The 16,163-nt window shown below is 46.1% G+C and overlaps 1 protein-coding gene across 1 annotated transcript; it reads left to right on the plus strand.

Moving 5' to 3' along the window:
• Positions 1–2,932: 2,932 nt before the first annotated feature.
• Positions 2,933–14,599, plus strand: LOC308576491 (adenylate kinase isoenzyme 1-like). Its single transcript, XM_081175879.1, has 6 exons — positions 2,933–3,490; positions 3,767–3,879; positions 5,684–5,883; positions 8,989–9,102; positions 12,635–12,829; positions 14,457–14,599. The coding sequence occupies exons 1-6, from the start codon at positions 3,378–3,380 to the stop codon at positions 14,541–14,543; spliced, it is 822 nt and encodes a 273-aa protein (XP_081032005.1). The 5' UTR covers positions 2,933–3,377; the 3' UTR covers positions 14,544–14,599.
• The last annotated feature ends 1,564 nt before the right edge of the window (positions 14,600–16,163 follow it).

Below are 16,163 nucleotides of genomic sequence, written 5' to 3' on the forward strand. Positions count from 1 at the left end.
ATACTGTATTTGTGCTTGGTTCTCCAGTTGTACAGCTAGGGAGAGGAAGGTGCTCCAGAAGGTCATAACCACAGCCCAAAGGATTATTGGTCACCCTCTCCCACCTTTGGAAGAACTGTACGGTTCCCGTTGTCTTAGGAAAGCAAATAACATCCTGCAGGATTCATCTCACCCGGGACACGGTCTGTTTGCACTACTGCCTTCTGGCAGGAGATATAGAAACATCAAGTCAAAGACAAATAGACTGAAAAACAGTTTCTATCCAAGAGCTGTGGCCTTTTTGAATGCTGTAACTCGATAGTGTGACCTAGGAGTTTGATGGGTGTGGTGTGGGTGTGGCTGGAACGTGGTTTGTTTGGTTGTTGTTGTTGTTTTGCTTTTGATGTTTTAAGGGATGGCATCCAATTTCGTTGCACTTTGTACAATGTTGCACTTGTGTAATGACAATAAAGAATCTATTCTATTCTATTCTATTCTATTCTATTCTATTCTATTCTATTCTATTTAAATGTTCCAATGTTTTAATGTTGTATTATAATCTTGTTTTTAAGTTGTATTCATTCAGCTTGTTTTTATTATTGCTTGTTAGCAGCCCAGCCTTGGCTGGGGAGGGCAGGGTATAAATAAAATTATTATTATTATTATTATTATTATTATTATTATTATTATTATTATTATTATTATTATTATTATTGAGTCCTTTGCAGGTTCTCCATCGAGAAAATAACAATGGCCAACCAGAGAATATTGAGAAACAAAGCAGCTTGTAAGCCTGATCTTTATTGAACTGTTGCAACAGGTTGCCCCCTTCACACGCAGAAGGAGGACCCGGAACCAAGGTGTGCCTGCCCTTATATAGATATTTTAAATTGCCAGCCCTGGAGTCCAAGACCACCCGCAGAAACATCATACATACATCACAGAAGGGGTGTAGCTCAAGACCACCCCCCCAGACACATCATACCTACATCACAGAAAGGACGGTCTACAACAGAAATCTAAGTGCGTTGTTTACCTCCTGTCTGACAGGTTACCTGTTAACGTTTACTTGATTGGATACCCTGGGGAGCATGGCCAGTCTTTTGTAATGATAAATACTTAATTCCTGAGCCAGGTCACAGGCTCACCCTGTTCATACACAGACATACCCTTAAGACAGGATTTGTGAATGAAAAGACAATGGGGAGGCTTTTCCATTTTCCTTGACCTTCCAGAGAAATCATTTGGTTAGTTTGGGAGTCAAAATGGTTCTAGGGCTGTTTTCCTGTGCTGCTTCAGACATGTGGTTTATATATTTATGTATGTGTTTGCTTGGTACATTTATGAACATTTATTATATATATAAGACCTTAATTTTTTTATTTCAGTAGGCTAGGTGCGAGCACGCTCGCGCTCACACACACAAATAAATGAGTGGCTGGCACAAAATCTCCTGTTCAGAGACCTGAACCCTGGTCTCTCAGTCAGACTTTATTTTAATCACTCCACCACAGTTGTCTGCCGTGCTTTTTTTTCTGGGGGTGGGACGCATATCCTGAAACATTTTGTGAATTTTAAGTTTGGCCTCATTGAGGGGCAGTATTTCAATCTGAGTAGGAAAATGAGAGTACCCCTAAACATTTTTAAAGAAAAAAAGCACTGGTTTTCTGTATATCTGTGTACCTCCTTGGCTGGAGGGCCAAACAACACACACACACACACACACACACAGAGGTAAAGGACCCCTGACAGTTAAGTCCAGTCGCAGATGACTCTGGGGTTGTGGGCTTGCGGCACTTATCTTGCTTTACAGGCCAAGGGAGCTTGTGTCTGTCCACAGACAGTTTTTCCACATCATGTGGCCAGCATGACTAAGCCGCTTCTGGCGCAACTGAACACCGAAACCAGAGCAGCGCATGGATCGGCAAGCCCAAGAGGCTCAGTGGTTTAGACCACAGTGCCACCCACGTCCCTTAACAACACACTTAACATTACCTAGATGCTAAAATGCGAATGCCTTCTTGATGGTGAGCAAGTGCATTTTGATGCGGTTTCAGGTTTAGCAGCAGTTAGGTCTATGGTGTGAAACAGCTTGTTCTTCTTATTTCTTTTGTGTGTCCCTCTTTGATGTGATTGCAAAAGCAAATACCTACAGTATTATGCTATATTCATCTGTCCCACAGGAAAACCATGCAGAGAACTCCTGCCATGAACATGTTTGTGTGCATCTCTGTGCAAAGGTGGGATGTTCCCAATGCACATCTACCCAAAGCCAGAACTTTATAGTTGACGGATGATTGCATAACCAGCAAAGGCCTTGTGTGCTCTTTGGTGACCAGCACCATTCTAAGGTACTGCTGGGGGATCTCCTGCCCCTGGGCCTGATTAGGCTCACCAAGTCTCCCCCCCCCCCAATTTGGTCAATGCATCACCTTTGGCAAGCCACACACACCTGCCCTATAGCTGATCGTAGGAGCCTGCGAAGTATGGTGCCAATCAGCAAAGTCCTGTGCGTCCTACATCATCATAGCTGGCCTGAAAGCCCTGTGCAAAAAAGCTGTGTCTAGTCAATGTAGATGGTGACAGCAGCCACGAAATTAAAAGACGCCTGCTTCTTGGGAGAAAAGCAGTGACAAACCTAGACAGCATCTTGAAAAGCAGAGACATCACCTTGCCAACAAAGGTCCGTATTGTAAAAGCTATGGTTTTCCCAGTAGTGATGCATGGAAGTGAGAGCTGGACCATAAAGAAGGCTGATCGCCAAAGAATTGATGCATTTGAATGATGGTGCTGGAGGAGACTCTTGAGAGTCCCATGGACTGCAAGAAGATCAAATGTATCCATTCTTAAGGAAATTAGCCCTGAGTGCTCACTGGAAGGACAGATCCTGAAGCTGAGGCTCGAATACTTTGGCCACCTCTTGAGAAGAGAAGACTCCCTGGAAAAGACCCTGATGTTGGGAAAGATGGAGGGCACAAGGCGAAGGGGACGACAGAGGATGAGATGGTTGGATAGTGTTCTTGAAGCTACAAACATGAGTTTGACCAAACTGCAGGAGGCAGTGGAAGACAGAAGTGCCTGGCATGCTCTGGTCCATGGGGTCACGAAGAGTCGGACACGACTAAACAACTAAACAGCAACAGTCACTTGATTCCCTAGTCTTGTGGGACACTGTGCACCAGGCTCCACAAGCTGTGATTGTCAGGGCTTGAGGAGTCCGGTCTGGAACAGTGCTTTGCAGATCCTGAGCCTAGCAAACTGGTTTTAGAAGAACTTATGCAGGAAGAGAGTACTGAGGACTGAATAACTTTTAAGCAGCCTGATGTAAGAGGGTCCAAAGCTGTAGACAAGAAACAGCTGAGGGAGGCCAAAGCTGAGACTACTTCCATACTCACCCAATGGCACTCGCCTTGTTCTGCAGTGCAATAATAGCAATTGTCAGGATGCAGCCTTCAGTAGCCTACTTCCCACCCCCACCCCCGTGGGAGTTACAATCAAGGAAAGGAGACAGGTACTTCCTTTTCTGCTAGCCAGCTTCAGTTATATCAGATGGTTTATTTTATTCACTATCAAACTGAACACGAAGTCCAGATATGAATGAAATGCCAGTTTCTCAGTTTGTCTCCAACCCTTCTGTTCTCTGTCCCCCTACCAAAGTAGTTCAGTCTAGTTGTCCCAGTTTTGCTTGCCATAAAATCTATGACATCACATGTCTGTGACATCAGAAAGACAGCTCAGGGGAGTCACATATCAGTTAAGCTGAAATGGCCAAATTATTTTTTTATAGGAATTTGAAGGTTGCTGGACCAGTACCTGCAGATCCCTGGATGCCCACAGGGATGGGGATTTGCCAGGGCAGCCTTCCAAAATCCATCAAGCCCTTGAAACGTGAACAACAAGGTAACTGATTGCATTTCTTTCTGTTTTGTGCTTTCTGCAGGCTTTCAAAACAATGTTATCAACAAGCATTCCAGTCAATAGATTTCCCTTAGGTTTTACTCCCAGGTCTGGGGCAGAGAAAGGCATCCACCTCAAGCCCTGCCCAGGGCACAAGCCATCAGAAAGTTCTGCACAAGTTGCAGAAGAATGAACACAACAGTTCTGGTTCATCCAACAGGGTTTGCACAAGAGAATTCTGCAGTGGATAGTGCCCTGTACAGTGCCGGATTTACGTATAAGCTAAACAAGCTATAGCTTAGGGCCCGACTCTCCTGGGGTTCCTCAAAAAATGTAAAGGGAAAAACACCTGGATGTAAATTTCTAAAATATAAAATAAAAAAGAAATAAAATAAAACCTACATACAGCAACAGTGTTTTGTGTTGTGTAGGCTCCTATGATGTAAGTAATGGGCCCCGCCTGCTAGCCTGCTCCCTAAAATATCACTGGTTTGCTCATTTCTCTATATAGGGTGCCTACATTCTGCATATGCAAATGGATTTAGATACCTATTAGGTCCATAAATTGCCATATAGCATACAGTGGTGCCCCGCAAGATGAATGCCTCGCAAGACGGAAAACTCGCTAGACGAAAGAGTTTTCCGTTTTGGAGGTGCTTCGCAAAACGAATTTCCTATGGGCTTGCTTTGCAAGACGACAATGTCTTGTGAGTTCCTGCTGGTTTTTTCCCCTTCCCTCCCCTGTTTCTAAGCCGCTTATCAGCTGATCCGATCAGCAGATAAGCCGCTAATAGCGCTAATCCGCTAATCCTTCAATGGGCTTGCTTCGCAAGACGAAAAAACCGCTAGACGAAGAGAATCACAGAACTTTTGTGTATATTCAACACAAAAAGCAGCAACAATTTGTTGTTGACAAAGGACAGCTGGACATATAAAGGGCCCCTACCTTCAGTAGCTTAGGGCCTCATCAAACCTCAATCCGGCCCTGCCTGTCGACTAGACCTGTCTCCCATTTCATTACCTTGGAGCCCTCATTTTGCTTCCTGATGCAGTTTTTGCTCCACTCGTGGTAAAGTTTACCTGTTCCTATTCACAAACCAAAGTGGTGCTCTTGCATTGCTAGTTTCAGTGGGGGCTGCTAAGGAGAACGGACTGGTAGCTTGTGCCCCATGTTAATTAGCAACCCATTTGGATTTTCAGCCTCTGGCACTCAACCATTTTGGACAGCCCAACAGAAACTAGCCCAGGCAGAGGCAACCTTCGGCCCTCCAGATGTTTTGGACTACAATTCCCATCATCCCTGACCACTGGTCCAGTTAGCTAAGGATCATGGGAGTTGTAGGACAAAACATAGTCCCTTACCAACCCACCTAATGAGGGACTTGCTGGGGGTTCAAATAGGTGTCTAATGAGGCAGAGAAGGCAGTACCAAAACCTGAGACCAGCAGCACCTGAGGATGTCATTGCTTCCATGAGATTGAAGACCACTCTCTTATTTATTTCATAACATTGGCACCATCTACCAGCAAGATCTTCACAGTAATGTAGCATCTGCACTCAGCTGTAACACTGCCCATAAATAGTATATTTCAATAGTATATTTAGAAAACAAAAAGGTCTGTAACACAAAAATGTTGAACCTGTGTTTAATGCTTTGAAACCATTCAAAATGTTCCACCTAAGGTGGCCATCCCCACGCTGCTTATTGGAAGGGCTGCCTCAACCCCAGATTGCAGTGATTTAATTCTTGCACCTACTTGCTAAGTAGAAAGTCCCCTTTCTTATACCTCACTTTCTTTCACTGCAGAGAAGCTGCAGAGTCCCATCATCATTTTTATGGTAGGTGGTCCAGGTTGTGGCAAGCAGATACAGGGTCACCGGCTGGCCAGCAAGTATGATTTTTACCACGTTGGCATCGGAGAGCTGCTGCGAGCGGAAGCCAGCAGGCCTACCCGGAAAGGAAAGACCATTAGGGACATCATCCTGAAAGGGGCTCTGGTGCCCTCGGTAAGAAGCCCTCACACCTGCCACCTGCAGAACCCCTTTCCATTAGCTTAGATAATCATTTTAAGCACTGTGCATGTTGTGTTTCGGATAATTAAACCCTCAAAGGAGAAACAGAAGGATCTATATGGCCCAGTCACAGCCATACAAAAATAATCAGTGTAAGTAACGTGCTGCCATCTGCCTTATTGCAGGGCAGATTCGAGGGTAAACCATACGTGGAACAAGTCTGCCCCTGCGGCTTTGTTTCTATGGGGATATACAGTCGATATTTATCACTCCTGTTATACAAAAATCTCCAAATGGGTCCGAACTTCAATGTCTAAAACTCCTGGTAGAGGACAGGGATCCAGAGATCACGCTAAGGGTGGCAAAATTCTGTGTGACTGCCATAAAGCTTAGGGAACAAGCTGTACTACCAAAACAATTAAGGTTTTAAATGACAATTTTAGGCTATATTTTAGTGATCAAGATTTATTTTTATTTTTTTAACTGCCGCTATATCTGTATTTTCTCAGCTATACCCAATTGCAATTCAATGTATACCTGTTGTGTTTTATGCTTTTCCTGATATTGTAAGTGAGCCGGAACTGGTCTGTGACCGTAATAATAAAATTCATTCAATGTAAGTATAAAAAAAGGAACATGCTTGAACTGACATTCTGAATGTGAACAAGAGTAGAGTAGCTCCATGCAATAAGGGACCCTGCTTTATAAGGGTCCTGGGCTGCAAGGAAGGTTCTGCTTGCATCCAAAGGAACTTATGTAGAAGCCCCTGCAAACATTCCCTGTGTACCTGGGGAAGGTCAGGGACTTGTATGAAGATATTGGGGGTGGGGCTTGCCTGCACATCCCTCCCCGTCCACACTGTGAGCATGCCTTCTAGTACTAAGGCTGCAATCCTATACAGTGGTACCTTGTTTTGCATACATCTTGGTTTGCATACGTTTTGGATTACAGACATGTCAAACCCGGAGGTGCGTGTCCCAGTTTGCAACCTTTTTTTGGATTACAACCCATTTTTTTATTATGAAAAATTTTTGGGGGGAGGCCCCATTGGCAAAAGCGCGCCTTGGGTTACAACCTGTTTTGGTTTACAAACGGACCTCTGGAATGGATTATGGTTGTAAACCAAGGTACCACTGCATAGCCTTATCTGGAAGTCAAGTCTCATTGACTCAATAGAATTTACTTCCAAGCAGATATGCATAAGTTTATGCTGCTAATGAACTAATACCATTTTTGTGAAAGGTTTATTCCTTTTGATGTGTCTTCCTGAAATCTGACCATTTGGGAGTTTCAGCAGCAGTAATACATTAGTATCAATGAGAGTTTGTTCCCATTTGAATATAGATGGATTATTTTTTATAAAGAATATAAATTAGATTCCCGCAACAATGCTACATAAAGTTAGGTGTGCCATACATTGTGGCCTCTATGTCAAAACTTCAGCAAAATTCAGTCTGCATATGCCTAGAATTTGGACCAGTGAAATGTTTCGATTTATCTATTACTATTTCACTTTCTCTAGGATCAACTCAGCAACAGTTGTTAGTATGAGACTGCCTTTTGGAAGTTTTGCCTGCCAATGATAGCTTGCTCAACTAGGAGACTGACTGATTTGTCTCAGACTCAAACCCTGAACGTTCTGCCCTGTTCCGCTGAGATCACTAGATTTATATACCAGAAGCAGTTTGCTCTTTTATTCCCCTCTGAGCCCTGGTCCAAATACCTTCAACTCCCATTTTGGCATGTGCTTCAACTAAAATGTTCATCATGCCCCTTGGGCATAGCAAAGTGTCACACGTTGCATTTAGCTAGCATGAATATATACAGTACTTGACATTTTGGGTGGAAATTGGCTGGAAAATTGAGCTGAAATTTGTTGCAAATTTTTAAATAGATCTAATTTCAGTATTACCGTATTTTTTTAAAAAAATTGCAATCTTCCAAACAATGAATGATGCTGGAATTAGACTTTAAAAAATATTAAATGAAAGAAAATTAAGTGTAACAGCACTGAATAGCAGGATTTAGAACTATAATCTAGTGAAAAGTATCTCAGATTATTTTTTTAAATGAACATTTTTGATGCTAGACTTGATGGCCTCTTGCTCTAATTCAGTAGGGGCTCTTATATTTATTTACATCTCTATCCCACCTTTCTTGTGCCATGGAGTCCAAGGAAGTTCCCAAGGGCTCACTCATCCAGCCACTGATCTGACCTGCTTAATATCCGCTCAGATCAGACCCTGGGATATTTATTATGTGTGCCATACATTTATAAGGCATCTAAGAGCAAAAGGCTTTAAGGGAGGATTAGACAAAGTCATGGAGAGAATTATGGAGAGCTATGATGCCTAAGTGAAATAGGTAGTTTCAGAGACATTATGCGGGAGAATATTTGCTGCTTTGAAGCAAGGGCAATAAGACTGTTGCTCTCCTGCCTCTCCTGCGGTTTTCCTGAAGGCATCTGGTTGGCTAGAGTGTGAGACAGGATACTGAATTACCTCCATGTTCCACCTGCATTCCTACAACAATGGGAACACCACTTGATCAGTTCCGTGGTCACCCTTTCAGCTGTTCTTCTGAATAGCAAGAGCAGAAGAGTGTTGATTGTGGAGCACACTGGAACAGAAGTGACAAGTATTGTAATATCAAGGGGGAGCCCCCACCACCTGAACACAACAGCAGCCGGCCTCTCTTTCTCTCTCACACACACATATTTTAATTCTCCCTTTCTGAAAGCAACAGTGAAAATCACACTGAATCCAGGGCTTGGTTGCCTTGCTAAGCTCAGTCCAGATTCCTGAATTTGCCCAGTTAGTGTTGGCTAAATGTTTATGGCTACTGCTGATGGTTTGCTTGCACGGTACTTCACAAGCAGGCTGCAGTCTAATCTATTATAGTGGGAAACTGCTCCCATAGGTTAGTTCTTTCTGGACTGAAACCTAAAAGGCTCTTTGGAAGGACTTAAATATGGCCAGAGATTGAGACCCTCAGAGGACATCAGAAAGGTGGATGAAACAGCGCTAAGTTGGGTGGTTTATTGTTGTCTTTATCTGGTGTAATAAAGCTCTTTGACGATGGAGATGACTGTCTCTCCAGGGCTACATCTTGGAACTGCTTACTGACAACATGCTAAAAGCCGAAAATGTCAAAGGATTCTTTGTAGAAGGCTTCCCCCGGGAAATTAATCAGGCCAAGCTATTTGAAGAAGTGGTAAGTGTGGCCTCTGAGTGGGAGGTGAAAGGGAAAGAAAGGCTTGACCTGTGCCAAGGAAGGAAATACTCCAGAGCAGTGTTTCCCAACCACTGTTCCGCGGCACACTTGTGTGCCGCGAGATGTTGCCTGGTGTGCCGCGGGAAAAATTAAAAATTTCGAAAGATTTTTTTTTTTTAAGTCAAATTTTCGATTGGGGCGCTGTCACTAGATGACCCCTGGGGTTCCCTCCCTCCCTCCCGCTCTGCGCCTCCCTCCTCCTCCTCCGGGGAGGCCCTTCCTGGCTCTCGGCCAAGGCTTGGCGGCTGCCACTCACTCACTCGCTCGCCCACCCGTCCCTCCATCCCTGCACCCGGCCTCTCCCCCTCCGTCCCCGGCACGGGGGCTGCCGGGATCCGTAGTCCCCTCGCCCTTGGGCTCCGCGCCTGCGCGGGGTGCGCGAACTACGTTTCCCAGCGTGGCCTGGCGGGCCGGGCGTCTTGTTTGAAGCGCTCTTCTCCCGGCCATGGAATGAGCGCAGCGGCGGCGGCCAGGGGCTCTTCCGCGCAGACCCCGCACAGCCTGCCTGCGCCCCCGCGGAGATCGGGCGGCAGGATGGAGCCCGGGGATCCCCGCGGAGGCGGAGCGGCGGAGGCGGAGGCTGCCCCCCAGGTAGGGCTGCGTCGGGGGGGTTTTATTTTTGCAATGCTGCATCCGCGCCGGAGGGGACGCATCGGACCGCGGGGAGACCCCTTGGCAGGCGTGCAAGGCAATGCATGCGTGCAGGCGTTGCATGGAGTGCAGTGCAATGCAATGGCAACGCGGCGCCCTGCATGCATGCATGCAACTTCCACCGGTGCTCCGGACTTGGCAGGTGAGGGGGGTCCCCAGTGGGCGGCAGAGAGAGCCGGGAGGGCGAAGGGGAGCCAGGGGGGAGCAGCGCTGCTCCCCGAGCTGAGCCCGGGGGGAAACTTCGGCGTCGTTGCGCCGGGTGTTGGAAGCGGAGGCTGGCGGGGGCCCCTCACCTGCAAAACCTGGTCGCCTCTCATATATTTCGTGCATTGCATTCATCGCCCGCTTTCTCCTCCAAGGAGCTCCCGGGGGCGCGCGTGGTTCTCCCCGTGTTATCCTCGCAACAACAGCCCTGCGAGGTGGGTCAGGCGAGTGGCCCAAGGGAGCACCCAGGGATTGTCCTGGCCAGGTGGGGTGATTTGAACCCTGCTCTCTGCCCGGTCTTCGTCCTCATTTAGCCCCCACATGTGCATGACTGTGCATGACTGAGGTTTTCCCCCCTCGTCTTGGCTATGGTGTGAGTCTGTGCTGTTAATTAATGGGGTTCTGCCTTCGGAGAAGATGAGCCAGCCCTCAAGGAGGTGATTATGTAATTTGCTAGCAATTCATGTCCCTCCCGGCGTGACGCTGCGCGCTGACGTCACGGGGCTGTAATGGTGGTGTGCCTCGAGATTTTTTTCATGAAACAAGTGTGCCTTTGCCCAAAAAAGGTTGGGAAACACTGCTCCAGAGGCTCTCAGGTTGAAACGTGCAACATCAAATGGGTAACTTGTGGGTTGGCAAGGAATACATTCCCAATAGTCCAGTGGCTGATTGGTTGCGTGCCAGATCTTTGGGTTCTGTTTCAAACTCAAAGAGGGCTAGGGGGAAGCAGCTCAGTATAGATAGCGGAAATGCAATAATCCTGTGCTTGTAAATTTTTTGTCAGGTCAGATGCTAAATTAAAAGCTGGTTGGAAAGCCACAATGCAAATCCCTAGTCAGGTGATGCTGTGAAAATAAAGTAGTCAAACCTTGGTTGTTGAACGTAATCTGTTCCAGCCCACTCGGCTTCCGAAACGTTCGACAACCAAAGCACGGCTTCCGATTGGCTGCAAGAGCTTGTGGCACTCAAGCAGAAGCCGCGTTGGATGTTCGGCTTCTGAAAAACGTTTGAAAACTGGAACACTTACTTCTGGGTTTTTGGCGTTTGGGAACCGAGGTTTGACTGTATAGCTCAAAGGGTCTGGTCCTTTTTGCCTAGGTTTGTCTTTGTTTTTCAGCTCTCTCACAGGTCTTTATAATTTGGACAATACTTACTACTATTTGCGAGAGGCATTCTATAGAGGCACTCTATCCCTGTCACTGCAAGCTCAGAGAAGTAACTGTACCTCCAAATCATTCTGAGTTGAGAAGTACTAACCTTACCAGACCAGCATGTTGTCACGTAGAACACCACATTCATAACTGTTTTGCCTACAGAAGTCTGCCTATTTCACACCAAATATTAAGTACAGATTGGGTGGGGGTGTCAGCCAGACCAGCAGCTAACTCCTTACAGCTGGATCTCAGACCACATACTGGACTGTGCCTTGAAGGAAGGTTACCTCCAGAGGTTTCAGGTGGCACTTTGCATGAAATAATGTCCAGAGAACAGCACCTGCTTACATGTCCTCCCCCAATCAGCTCCTATTGCTGTGCTGCCCAATACTATGACCCCCCCATTTTTACCCCAATTATCATTTTGCCCCAAACAATGAATCCATCACCTTGTTCCCTAAATCCTATTGGCTTCTATGAGTTTAGAAAAGAGGTTGGCTACCTAAGGCCCATGGGCCAGAAGCGGCCATCAGGGTCGCTTAACCGGCCCATGAGCCGCCCCAGAACCAACCGCCCACTTGGCGAGCCCCCGCACGCTGCGCTAAACTGGTGCAGCGCAGCACAGGACTCTTTTCCATAGCTCCAGAAATCGCTTCTGCGCAGGCATGATTTCTGGCATCTGGGCATGCGCAGAAGCGATTTCCAGTGCCACAGACATGATTTCTGGCATTGCGCTGTGCCGGGCCAGCCCTGCCCATGGAGGATCTCCGTGGGAGTGATCCGGCCCATGCCCGGTAAGCCTTGCCAACCCCTGGCTTAGAGCATTAGATGAATTCATAGTTGGGGCCTATCAGTGACTAGTAAATGATGTCTAAATGGAATTTCACATAGAGGCAGTATACCTCTGAAGATCAGTTGCTGGGGGAGAACAGCAGGGAGAGCTGTGGCCTTCATATAGTCTGCTTTTGGGCTTTTACAAGCATCTGACTGGCTTGTAGAAGCAATGTGGACTTTGATGGGAACGGCCTTCTCGGTGGCTGCTCCCGTGGAACTCCCTTTCTAGGCTAGCTCCTTCTCTGCTTTCCTTTTGCCAGCAGGCTTTTGTTCAGACAGACTTCTGGCCACTAGCTGGTTGTTGTGGCAGTATGTGTCTTCTGGGAGTGGCTGTGCCATATTTTCTCTTTGCTGTTGTGCTTTTAAGTGTTTTTTTGAGCACTGTTTTTACTTAATGTTTTAAAATTTTATATTGTGCTTTTTTCGCTGTATCTGTTTTAATTCATGCCGTGAGCTGCCTTGGGTCCTGCACGGAGATAAAGGTGGGATACAAATGAAATGAATAAAGAAATCTGCTCCCCTCCATGCCTGCCCTGAATCCTGGCTAGGCTCCTCAGTTCCTATGCACAACAGCTTTGCACACCCAAGGCAAACCAATTATCAGCCGAGTTGCATGTTTCATGTTGCAGGTGGGGCGTGCACCCAACATCGTGATAGTGCTTGACTGCTCAACGGAGACAATGGTCCAGCGACTGCTGATCCGAAGCCAGATGGGCGAGAGGGTGGATGACCACGATAAAATCATCCAGAACCGGCTTGACACTTACTATACACTGTGTGAGCCCGTCTTCACCCACTACCTACAGAAAAGCCTACTTCGGCATGTAGGTCTCAGAGAACTTGGCTGGGCCCCCTTCCTTGTCCTTTCCCACAGAATCCAGGCCTGGAAGTCCTGGCAACTTTGCAAGAGGGCAGCTTATTTGATTCTGATGTGGACAAGCAGCCAGTGCAGTCCTTTCAGAATGACTCTCTCTTGCCTATTAACAGGGCCATTTGAAAGGTTGTGTCCAATAGGCAGCAAGGCAGGAAGCCTTAAGACAAAAGGGCAGGAGGTTGGAAACAGCCATATTAGACCCCAATCTTCTTATTTCAGGGAGGAGGTCTTCCAGGGAGGAGGTCTTCTTCCTCAACCAAGTAATAGGATCATAAGCGGAAGGGCCCTCTAGTAGATCATTTGCTAAAATTCCCTTCCTTGAAGCAGGATGGCAGATATCAAAGAACTTAAAAGGATGCTGTCCTGTTCATCCTTGACTACCACAAAATGATTTCCCTTAACTTCTTCCAGTTTGCCACTAGCAGTTTCTCCTGATTTTGAATGTTGTGTCGAAGTGCAGTTTATCTTGGACAATCATCAGAACTGCCAAGAAGAAGAGCTGGTTAGGTACAGCACCAGGTCTGCTTCTTGCTCTAAAGAAGCCACTGAAAGCTGCTTTCCAGGAGTAGCTCTATCTGATGAGAACTGCCAGGGTGGGTTGCCCCACTCCCCTTAGATGCCCAAGGGCAGCTGAAGAATGACAAGGATACATCCCCCTTCTAGAAGGGAGCAAAGCCCCATCCATGCTGATGACAAAGACTAAGGCAAGGTATAAAATCCAGTTGGACCTCTTTACCAAAGAAACTCTTACAAAATCGTGAGAATGTTTTTGAGCTCTCCAAAATTCATTAGGCTGGTTGTTAAGCAATGCAGGGGGTAGGAAGAAAAAAAGTTGGCTCAATGGAATATACTCCGTTGGTTTTAAATATGTTAACTCCTACAAAACTTCAGTTCAATCGGATTAGGCTTGATTTGGTATTGATGGGTTTGAAGATGCACCTCAATATATTACTCAACTGGATTTTTTGCATCTCTTCTTCTAGGTCAACAAAGGTTTCTTTGCTTTTTGTATGCCATTTTGTCACATGTGAATTAAGCCAAACAGAATCTAAACAGAAAGTAAACTTCTTGCTCTAGGGCAGCTGGGGTCAAGGAGTATTTTTGTCTCCCCCGTTAGCTGTGACAGTAGATGTGGCCTGTTTTGCACAAGACCTCTATAGGAACCATTAAGTTAAACTGAGCAAAGAGGCTACGGTTAGGGACATGGGTTTGTGTGTTCTTTCACCCCATGAGAGAGGGCAAAAAACACATTTGGCCCCCACAGCAATTTGCTTCTTTTTCTTATCTGTGGGACTATCTCATGGGAAAATTTTAATAGCTGCACCAAGGTCTAGTGGTGGCCATACCTACTTCAAGCCTTCCTAAAACTGGGCAGGCTTCCTTTCATTGTCAATGTCTACCCCAGCGTGGGGGTGGGTCAGCAGCAAGTGTTGTTTTCTGCTGCGTGCTTGGCATAATTCCTTATAAACAGAGGCATGCTCAGGCTTTCTATACACGGTGGTAGCAACAGAAAAGTCTCCTCTGTAAGTAGTTGGCTCCACATGTGCCCAAGAGCTCTTCATTCGATTTATTTACAGATCCTTGGGGAAGAACCACCAGACACCATTTTTACCAAATCCTGCAGTGTAGTCGATGAAGTGATAAAGGCAGCTACCACTAAATAAAGTGCAAAGCTAGGTATCTCTACGTAAAAATAAAGATTTATGCTCCTGGTCCATCACCATGTCCTTTGCAGGATTTTTTTTTTAAGTCTCAGAGCTAGTTCACACACATATATACGTCACTTGATGACTTGCAGCTTAGTTGCAAATTCCTTTGGAAAATCGTGTGTTATGATGGTGCATTCATCAATCAATGAACATGTATGTGTTTAATACCCCTTGGCTAGCAGGGCCCAGTGCAGGCCAAAGGATGCAGCTCACAAAAATGCCCAAGCCACATGGCTAGCACCTACTTCAACTGATCACAGGGCAGTAACTAGCACAGAAACATCCTTACTGTAAATGGAAGATGTGATACATACTGATACTTTCTTCAGTAAGTACCTACTCCCCTTCATTTCCTGCTACAGTGGGCCATTCACACCTGTTATTAGCTGCTGTATACAGTGAGTGTTTTGCATTTCAAGATCAATAAAGACCAGGCTGTTGCACCATGCTCCAGCAATCCTTCTATGACTTTTCTTCTGAGTAGGCAAAGCTGAGCCACGGGATTAGAAACTTGTAAAGTTACCAAGCAGTCAAGAGGTTCTACAACTGGCACTGAAGCACTTTAGGAAGATAAATGCAGGCATGCTTCACGTATTTCCTGTCATGTAGCCATGTGTCTGTCCATCTCCCCCTTTAATAGAGATTCCTTCTCCACATATATTTCCTTTTGAAAGTTGTAAAAGGAAATATATGTGAAGAGGGAATTAGAAAGGGATGGATGGACGGACACATGGCTATCCAAAAGGCTATGTAGTGCTTTTTAGCACTGAGTGCTTACTCCAGCAACAAAGGATCTCTTACACAGCCTACAACTGAGGATGTATGGGAGAGTAGGAATAGCAAGCAGCTCAGCAGAACAGAAGCCATCAGCGCCACTTACCACAACCCTCCCCATTTCCCCTTTGTATAACCTGACACAGAAGAGTAAGGGAACCACTGCATCCAAATACAAACAAGTGTTTTGCATTGGTTCAACCCTGGGAGACCCGAGCATAATAGTTGGGTCTCCAAATCTACTGCACCAGCCTCTGGAGCCGGAACTCTCCCAGAATGCATCGGCACCTTTTATGCCCCAGCCATGTTTCTGGCAGGTCACAAAACAGCTCAAGGAGATGACGTTTCATGTTAGTGTCAGTCAAGACATTCAGATCCAGCAGAAAATCTTAAGTAACGCAGCTGAGTGTCATCAAGTCACAAAACGATGAGACATGATCTATTATAGGTGGCTGAAGCAGCTAAGGGTTCCAGCAGCGGGTGCAGTCTTCCAGAAATTTAGATTGTGTAACACTGCAGCACGCCCCCCCACCCCATTTGTAAATCCAAGTAGAAGACTACTGTTATTTTCAAACTGTCAAGAGATGATACACCAAATGAACTGAACTTGCAGGAGTCCCCAAAACCAAACCAAAGCTTAGTCTACTAAAAAGCTCCCCGGAGAGGCAGCTTTCCCCTGCTCCCAAGCTCAGCATCATCCAAAGGTCAGAACCTGCTTCACATTCCCAGGGCTCTTGTGGTGAAGCGAGAACAGCTCTCTGGGGCCCTACCTTTTGAAACACACACGGTTGCATCAGAGAC

The sequence above is a fragment of the Podarcis bocagei genome (genome assembly GCF_964188305.1).
Source record: "Podarcis bocagei genome assembly, chromosome: 17".
NCBI classification, from domain to species: domain Eukaryota; kingdom Metazoa; phylum Chordata; class Lepidosauria; order Squamata; family Lacertidae; genus Podarcis; species Podarcis bocagei.

What these genes read in the sequence shown, in the direction of transcription:
- LOC308576491 (XM_081175879.1), top strand. Translation starts at nt 3,378, where the DNA reads ATGGCACTCGCCTTGTTCTGCAGTGCAATAATAGCAATTGTCAGGATG. An exon ending in CAATCAAGGAAAGGAGACAG is followed by an intron (nt 3,491 to 3,766) that starts GTACTTCCTTTT and finishes ATTTTTTTATAG; the next exon opens with GAATTTGAAGGTTGCTGGAC. An exon ending in CCAAGCTATTTGAAGAAGTG is followed by an intron (nt 9,103 to 12,634) that starts GTAAGTGTGGCC and finishes TTCATGTTGCAG; the next exon opens with GTGGGGCGTGCACCCAACAT.